This window comes from Diorhabda carinulata, chromosome 5, assembly GCF_026250575.1.
Source record: "Diorhabda carinulata isolate Delta chromosome 5, icDioCari1.1, whole genome shotgun sequence".
NCBI classification, from domain to species: Eukaryota; Metazoa; Arthropoda; class Insecta; order Coleoptera; family Chrysomelidae; genus Diorhabda; species Diorhabda carinulata.
In genome coordinates, this window is record NC_079464.1 from 104,815 (window position 1) to 114,405 (window position 9,591).

Here is a 9,591-nt window from a genome sequence, read left to right on the forward strand (position 1 = left end):
CAAACTCGTTCAATTTTTAACGATAAACAAATGTGTACACAAAACTTTATTCACGTCAAAATAATTAGGGCATTGAGTTGGAAATATAGAGAAGTACTTTTGAAGGTTGATTGTATGTAAAAAACATCATAAATCGATTTTTCTTAGAAAACGTTCGAATAATGTTTATCAAGTTAAACCTTGGGCCTTCTTATTCATTCTCTCAAACTAACAAAAGTTATTTTAGTTAAAACTCTCAAACTAATCATATGATAGCTGTCAAATTGACACATATGCCTTTCGATTGTAACAACTAATTGAAAATCGTATGGATTTAACATTAACAAAACTTTTAACACTACTTAATACGCGATGAATAACGTCTTCATTTATTATCTGATATATGTTTGATATTTTTCCAAGATATATCAATCCGGCAACATCGATAAATAGATCAATAGAGAAATAGGTTAGAAAATATCAAAAAGTAATAAATTCTTTCCGTTCCACTACCAAAACATAACTTTTATTGCGGTTCTCACTATTACGATTCTTTTTATGTGTTCGGTGTTTAGTGCCATTAATTAGGATAAATCGTTAAACGTTTATAGGATTTTCGAAGCTCCAAAAAAATATTTATCGGTTATTAAGACGTTAATGACAAAATAAGTAGGTTTATGACTAGATACAATGTTTATTTAGAGATATGTCATTGTTATGTATCTAAAAATCTTGACAATATGGTTATGTATGTCAAACGCCGATGTCTTTTATAACTTAAGAGAAGATAATAGATCTTTTGGTTACGAAGCTGAACCTCTTTATAACATCCATACGTGGATTAAAGAGCTGCATCTTCAAACATGCGTTTTGGTTGCTATCGGTTTAAAATATTTCGCAGTGAGTCCCAATTGAATATCGCTTTGTATAAATTCATTACTAAATAATTTATTTTAGTTATTTGTCGAAAATACCAATGAATCTAATTATACTTTGAAATCTACGAAAATTTTTTTGGGAATATGTCATCAAACAATTTTGGAACAATGGGATTTTTGTTCGAAAGATTTAGCTATAAAAAGGAAAAGGAAATGCAGTTTTAAGTTAAAAGATGGCGTTTACGAAGGTCGAGTTCACAGAAGATTCTGCGATTTTAACATCATGGTTCAAAATAAGGATTGCAGTTGCACGTCTTTCATTTTAGAAAAAGAATCATTCAAAGTAATAGGTAAAATTATTAATTTTTGTTTTCCAAAATAAAGTTTTATTTTTGATCTGCGAAAATAAGAAGAATATCAAACAACGTCGGATGATCCATCAATAATTTGTATTCAAAACTGACCGTTCTACGTTTGATTAGAGATGGTGCTAAATCACCAAATTGTTTTAATTACTGTTGGTTTAATTCATATTATAACAAATTATATATCAGTAATCTATATATTTGTTGTTTTTAGGTTTCCCAACATGCTATTTCTCTCCTTTACCCCATAGTTTGTGTAAATATAATGTATGCGGTTTATCCAAATGCAGAACGTTCACAATTGAAAATCTGCAGTCTGTTGAATGCGATCCCGACTGTATAGAAGGAGGCCAGGTAAATATTCCATTTTAGACTTTAAGATTTTTTGGTAAATCTCAAACAAGATAATTTGAACTCATATTTTTGCTGCGAGAACCATTCTAAATAGTTAGAACTACTATAAACAATCCAAAGAAGTCATTTACAATGAAGGAAGAATTTTAAAGTGTATATTTCATGAAAAAATTAACTGTTGGTGGAAGAAAAATGAATGAAGTTTAAGTCTTTTTCAATTTACTAAAAATTTTTTAGCTCAGAAACAACGTTTTTTTTGTACTAATGGTCTAATAAATATTGTTGCTTTTTACAGTTTTGCGAAGGGCCATCATTCAGATCCTCCTCTCCCCCAAAGATCCACTCTCAGTGGTCGAAATGGAGTCATCTGAAAACGGACGTTGCAGACAACAGTGAATCACGACCCAACGAATCTTTGGATACACCGTATAGGAGCAAAAAACATCGCTTGGTTGCTACATGCATAAATAAGTATAAGTTAGTTTTATTCCATATCGAAATTTATAGTGTGTATTTGCTAACGTGCTTTTTTACTAAATCGTGGACCGTAATAGGATATTTTTGATATCGATCTTTCAAATTACATACTCTTTTTGAAGATAAATGATTTCTTTGAAGGAAACTTTCATATCCAAAAAATTATATAAGTTAAAAATTTGATAGGAAAACTTTTACGGATGAAATTGAATAGCTGTCTCTTGTCAATTGTCATTAACGTATTTTTATATAATACATTTTCCCATTAGAGTAAAAACTAATTTCTATGTTGCCTTATCCATTTGAAACACAGTATGATGTATTAGAAAGAAAGTTAAGACCCCTAATGGTGTTCTGGAACACAAATTTGTATCTTAAGTCGTTTTGTAAAGCTGTCTCTTGTCAATTTTCATTATCAACGTATTTTCATATGATACATTTTCCTATTGCAGTAAAAAATAATTTCTATGTTATTTTATTCATTTGAAACACAGTATGATGTATTAGAAACAAAGTTAAGACCTCTAATGGTGTTCTGGAACACAAATTTGCATCTAAAATCGTTTTGTAACTATAGCAAAGTAGTAAACAATATTTTTTCCACGACGAAAAATTATGTAGTTTTAACGTCGCTAAAATAAACCAAAAATATACAAACTAACAAACAATACAATAATAATGTATTGATTTATGAAATATCTATATAAAAATTATATATATTATATAATTTTTATATATTCATATAAAAATTGAAACTGAAATAAATACGATCCGTAAATTTCTATCTAACTAAAGCCGATTCTGTACATTTCCCTTTCTGTTAGCAGGAATAAACCAGATTTAGACTGTTTGGGACCTGGAACTGGATGGTAAGTAGTTATACTTTTTTAGGGAAGTAGTATATTAGTTTCCGAAGCGATTGTGATATATGTTTTTAATGGCAGCAATGATTTATCCAAGGAAACGCGATGGGATAGATGGAACGTTAATTTAACTAAAAATTATCGTTTCCAAAACCTCCCGGGTATAAGTAAGTGATCGTATACAGGCAATATTTGACTCTAAATGTTGATATGGGGAGCAACCCCTTAAAAACGTTTTATAGAGTATAAATAAGCTGGTTAGTTAGTAAATAAACAAAATAAAATGATATATCTGAAAGATATCAGTAATAATAACTGCTTAACCACTAGTGGGTTTTTATTGAGGTTGATTAGTTCCCATACACCTTCTTTTCGATAATCATCCTCCACAACTTCTTGTTTTTTATCATTTGCGTGAGTTTCTAGCTCCCGTTCTGCTTAAAACATCTACAATTCTTGTCGTGTATTTTCTACCATCGATATATTCAGTATCTGGTACAAGTTTGAAGACACCACTTCGATTAATATTTATTTGGCAACCACCAAATTTTGCTTCCAGAATCATTAGATATGTTTTTTTTATTTTTTTTCTATTTCGTTTGAGCCTGTATGCGATAACTTGTATACTTCAACGAATTTGTCAAATTTTGTACACCCACTATCATCATCTGTACTTTGAAAAACTCAAATAATTTAAATAGGAAGTTGGTTTATGAAATATTTTTGCTAATAATGGCATTTTTAACATTAGCTGTGCGCCACATTTTGTTAATTGTACATGCAGAACTTATGGAGAAAACCAGAGTCTCAAAGTTGAAAAGATTTATTATGAAACTATAGATCGAAGTAAGTAATTATATTATTTGAGAAGCAACATAAAAAATATAGAAATATAAACAAAAACACTATGAATTTCCTATAAAATAATGCCAAATAATAATATTGAACACATAAAATTTAGTATAAGAACCTAAATACATTTTCAAAAGTTGAAATTACACCCCTAGTTGACAGAAAAATTAATTAATCTACCTAATTAACTATCCTTGATATTCATCCTATAAAAACGATTTTTTGTATGAAAATAATATATTTTCAGGATCTAGTTCAAATATATATGAGAAAAGGCGTTCGGATAGATTTCTGAGAGGTAAATAAAAAACCATCAACATATTTTTTTATCAATATAGTTGATTCCTAATGTAGATACTGAAGATGATAGTGACGATGATGACGATAACGAAGATTTAAACGAAGATATAGTACTCGAAGAGGATACCACTGAAAATGTAGTAACAACAGAAATTTTGGAAAAAGAAGAATTAGACGAAGAGATTGAGAACGATTTAAAAGAAGAATTAAAAGCTATAAGTAAAAATAATACTGAAACTTATACTGATAAAAGTTTTAAATCAATAACTATGATAAATACTTTTGTACTATTATCATTTATTATAAATGTCATCATAAATATCTATAAGGTATGTTTTTATTTTTGATAAAACTAGTGTCAATACTATCAAAAAATTGATCAACAAACGAACGACAAGGACTGCAAACGGCAGGTTTTGTTTTGTTTTTTCTATTAACTTGAAGGTCCTTTCTTGCGGCTATAAGTGCGTACAGGTTTTACCTTCATTCCTTTTCAAAGAAAAACCACTTTCCTGTTTTGGTTTCCAATTATGTAGTAATGGAAATTAATAATTCTTGAAAACAATAAACCAAACGAAAATAAAAGTATTCCGATTATATATATATATATATATATATATATATATATATATATATATATATATACTTAGAATCGTATCTATTATTTGTTTCCAATGCATGTGGAAACTCTCTTTGAGTGCTTTGCTGTTGTTGGCGCAAATAAAAGTACTAAAATCTATATAACAGTCGTTCGCAGAGAGAGAGCTGTAATATTATGGCCCAATTGAAAGTTCTGTACATTTGAATCACATACATTCAACTAGGACATATTGCTAGAAAACATGTGTGTTCTCCAAGTGTTAATACGGGCGGTTCGTTAAAAATATTGAAGAAAAACATCAATTGGAATTATCTAGTCAACCCACCACTACTGGTAAAAATGAAACCAACAAATGTTGAAGTTGCTCAGTCTATTGCAACAAGGTCAGAGTCACTAAAAAGTTAACAGAACGTTGAACATCCGAAAGATATGATTTATCGTGAGTACATCCCTGAGATGTCAAGCCTTCAGTGGTATTCAACAAGAGCTCAAAAAGAAGTGTCTGTGAGTGCCTGGACAATTAGAAAAATATTCAAGGTAGCTAACCAAATTAACCCAAGAGGAAAAGTCTACAGAAAACCTGGAAAAACCATAAAAAATGTGGCTTTTGGAGGAGGTTTCTTGGTGATTGGTTTCGATTGAAATTTCCCTACAGGTTCCCTCAAAATGATCACGATGGATTGGCCAAGACTTAAAGAATGAGATACTTCAACGATTTCTTCTACGGCAATTTTTTCGCTTACTAGTGTATTTCTAACAAACCCAAACATTGACCCATCAAAAGGAATTTCGTACGAAGATTTTGAATATGGTTTATGGAGTAATCACCCGTTCTATTTATAACTTAACGCCCTGCTGATAGTCGTTACCGAAGTTGACATTTCTGATTTCTATTTAACGTATTTTATACAGTGTGTTGAAACCAAATGCTGAAACCGAAATTCGTTATAATATATCAAGATTTTTTATTGGTATTGAAGACTGTGATTGTTGATAAATTGTCTTGCTAAATACACCAAGAGTTAATTCCAGCAACTGCTGTAGAATTAACTGACCAAATGGACAACTAAAGATAAAATAATTTCGATCGAAGACTTTTATTTGAAAGCTCCAAAATAATTCCAGTAGATTCCGAGTTTGTTTTTAGAGGTAGTTTTCACTTTCTTATATGTATATCACGATATTTAAAAACTACCAAAAGATAATCATTTTTTAAATAATGGGGAGTAAAAACTATATTTGATTTAGTAGTATTTAGTACGAAAATTTTGTATAAAAATTTACTGTTCGATTTATTCTCTAGTTTTAATAATATACTTAAATGCTACTTAATCTTTTGCTAATTTCGAGGCTAATTGGAAATGTCTGCGAATTTGAAAATCTTGAAATTTCACTTATCTTCAATTAAATCTAACAGGGTAGGAAAAATCGGAGAAGCCTTTTTGGAGAAATTAATTAAACTTGAACGAATATCTAGCATGAGATATTTTTCACGTTATGTCTGTTAATTAAGTTTTTAGAAATCTATCTAACTATATAATTTAACATTTAATAAACATTTTCGGGATGTAATTTTTTCATCGTACCTTGATGAATACAAATATCTGCTATATTAAAGTATCTGACTCTTGTTTGTTTGCAGGTTAGGATTGTCTGTCTAAACCACGACGTCCTTTGAAAGTCATTTCCTGAACTTATGCTAATATTGACGTATGGGTTTTGGACCCGTAGTCAACGTTTTGGTCGAAACTTCTCTATTAATATCGGACGAATGAAAATCTCAGATCTCTGAACGCGAATTATCTTGCTTGAGAACAAATTTAAACAAAAAACTTCGCTTCATATATTGTTGAGTTTGGTAGGGATTTAGGCCTGTTTGTATATATATACGAAACGAATGAATATTAAAAAGAAACAATAGAATTACCAATTGACAGAAAATTTGATTAAAAATATTTAATTTTTTAAACAATCTCTAAAAAAATAATGCTTGGTTTTAAATAACGAAAAAAAGACAGATTTAACAAAAAATTTGATATTTTGTTATTAAATTAAATGGATTAAAAGCCTGGCTATGTACGTTGTACCAGCTTTGATTGGAAAATAAGAAAAAAGTACCGCGATGCTGAAACTCTGATATCGGGTAGTAAAATAAGGTTTCGGAAATAAATGTCTTAATTGAAATATGTTTCAATATCTACGTACATCACTAGACCAAAAATATTAACGTTAACAAAATATTACGGTATCGTAAACTAGAAACTAACACAGTTTAAGGGCTCACACAGTATATTATAGAGATTTTAGCCCTTTCTATAGGTAATATAGGCAATAATCTGATACCAACTAACCTTTAACACTGCAAGAAGTAATAATGATTGAGTGGGATAGTTTGGAATCAAATAACTTGATCGTGATTTTTCGAAATGTTAAATAAATAGGACGTTTCGAAAATTTTTGTTTTATTTACGGGGTAACAACCACACCTAAAAGATATTAAGCTCTAATTCCCTGTACGCTATCTACACTTCACGCTTAATTACATAGTTCGAACTTACCACCTCATGTGTGAACTTCCGTAGAGTATAAATAGACATTCGAATTCGGGATACATAAAATGATAAATCTAGGTCATACTTTAATCATAATAAAACGTATCTTATGTCGCTTTATATTGTTAATACGAAAGCGCAATAATATCGAGTAATTCTGTGTTAAATCTATATTGTATATTACATCAAAATTAGAAGACAAAAAAATAAGATTTTCAAATTTATTTGTTTCGCCATCTATTTTTTAAAGGTGGAACATATATTTAATAAAACCGATAAAAAAGAAATCAAGTTAATATGGAAATTTTAATATTCCTATTAGAATACAGATGATAGTACAAGTATGAAAATTGATGTTACAATTAATACGACATTATAATTCCAATAATTGAATATAATTTAATCTAATCAATGAATTTAGAAATACATTGTTCGTATTATTATTTTGTTAAACATTTTTTATAAAATTAACTTAAAATTTTTATACAACATTGCCTTAGTTATTCTTCTCTTTTATAGATGGCTTTACTGGTATGAAAAATAAATATTGGAATTAATTTGATATTATAATTTCAATGATTCAATATAATATATTCCAATCAATAAATTTGAAAATATTTTGTTTGTATCATTATTTTGGTAAACATTTTATAGAAAATTAACTTAAAACATAGCTATAGTTATTCTTCCCTTTTATAGATGGCACGTAGATAGCCGATGAAAAAGAAATCTGTAGTAGTTTTCTGTAATAATATATACTCGTAATTAGTAACGATTCGTTTATTAAATTATAGATGGCAGTTCTAGCGAAGGAATCAAATATCAATAATAATTTATAAGAAGTTGAAATTTTTATAACAATTCATGATTATATCTTCATTTCTTAAATGAAAAACTAATCGTTCGAGGTATGTTTCATGATTTTTCTGATTATTAAACATTTTTATAGAATAAAATAATAAAAACTCAATGTAAATAATATGTTATAGTCAATATTCTGGTTTATAGATAGCGGTTTACTGGGATGGGATATAAATTTAAATCCCTACAAAATATAATTTAATAGTTGTTCTAAACAAACAAAATCTTATTACTACACTCACATTTTTTCCAAAGATATTTAAAAATGCTAGATACACGTTTGTTTCGAATTCACAAACAATTATTTTCTCTTTAAATTCCTCAGTAGCTGGAATTAATCTAATAGATCCTTCTGTATAACACCGACTTTAATGTGGGAAATGTGTAAATTTGAGGTGTATTGGAGAACTTAATTTTTTTTCATCAATTAATATCTGCAACTTTATTTATATTTTCAAAATATTCTCGAAATTACCAAAAACACAAAAACCAACAACAACTGATCAAAATTCTGTTCGCTTTCGAATTCCAATTATACAAAAAATTCTGTTTTTGTTTCAAAACCTGTTTTATTAGTCGTTTACAACTAAAAGTTTTAAGATATTTTGTTATTTAACATTATTTTATTTCTGAAATTACTTTTACCAATTATGATATACAGGGTTTTTCTCAACTATTTGTATTTTACAATATAATCTAAGAAAAATACCAATCATTTATATGTTTCCTAGTAGTTTTGCAAAAAAATTCCGTTCTTACAAACACATTTTTTTGTAAAAACTTTGGAAAGTAGATTATACATATATATATATATATATATATATATATATATATATATATATATATTATATATATATATATATATATATATATATATATATATATATATATATATATAGGGTGAGTAATTGATATTCAAAAAAATTCATTTTCGTAGCTATTTAAACATCAATTACGGTTACAATCTTAACATATCTACAGGAAGTCCCAAAAATAGTTAAAGAAACATAATATACGTTTCCTAACATCTATAACACCTAGTTATTAATGCATATTTTCTTGCATACTATAGATGTTATACAGAGTGTACCAATCTTAACGACAACGGTCGGTATTTGAGTAATTTTGAGAGATATCAAAAAATGTTATTAAAATTTATGAATATATCTATATATAGGGCGAGTCTTCGGTATTTGAGATTTAAAAAAATTATTTTCGTAGCTATTAAAACATCAATCACGGTTACAATCTAAACTTATCTACAGGACGTCCCCAAAATAATCAATCAAACCAAATAGACGATCTTTAACTAATTATTGAACCATTCTAAAATGATTCTGATATCTCATGATATCAAATGAATTTTACCAATTCATGTATAAAACCTTTCTTATACCTAGTTATTTATTTTTGTCTTTTAACATAATATAGATAAAGAGTTACACAGAGCATACGTAATAGTTAATGTCATTAAAAATCATATTTTGAAATTATCTCGAACTATACAGA

General features: G+C 28.1%; 1 protein-coding gene across 1 annotated transcript; it reads left to right on the forward strand.

Moving 5' to 3' along the window:
- The first annotated feature begins 652 nt into the window (after positions 1-652).
- Positions 653-8,060, forward strand: LOC130894132 (uncharacterized). The gene is made up of 9 exons (XM_057800731.1): positions 653-879; positions 937-1,207; positions 1,437-1,576; positions 1,872-2,053; positions 2,881-2,922; positions 3,668-3,762; positions 4,016-4,066; positions 4,123-4,397; positions 8,016-8,060. The coding sequence occupies exons 1-9, from the start codon at positions 697-699 to the stop codon at positions 8,058-8,060; spliced, it is 1,284 nt and encodes a 427-aa protein (XP_057656714.1). The 5' UTR covers positions 653-696.
- Positions 8,061-9,591: the final 1,531 nt, after the last annotated feature.

Excerpts from the sequence above, each read along its gene's own strand:
- LOC130894132 (XM_057800731.1), top strand. The coding sequence starts at position 697 with ATGTATCTAAAAATCTTGACAATATGGTTATGTATGTCAAACGCCGAT. Across the intron at positions 1,577-1,871 it reads ACTGTATAGAAGGAGGCCAG|TTTTGCGAAGGGCCATCATT; the intron begins GTAAATATTCCA and ends TGCTTTTTACAG. Across the intron at positions 4,398-8,015 it reads TCATCATAAATATCTATAAG|ATGGCAGTTCTAGCGAAGGA; the intron begins GTATGTTTTTAT and ends ATTAAATTATAG.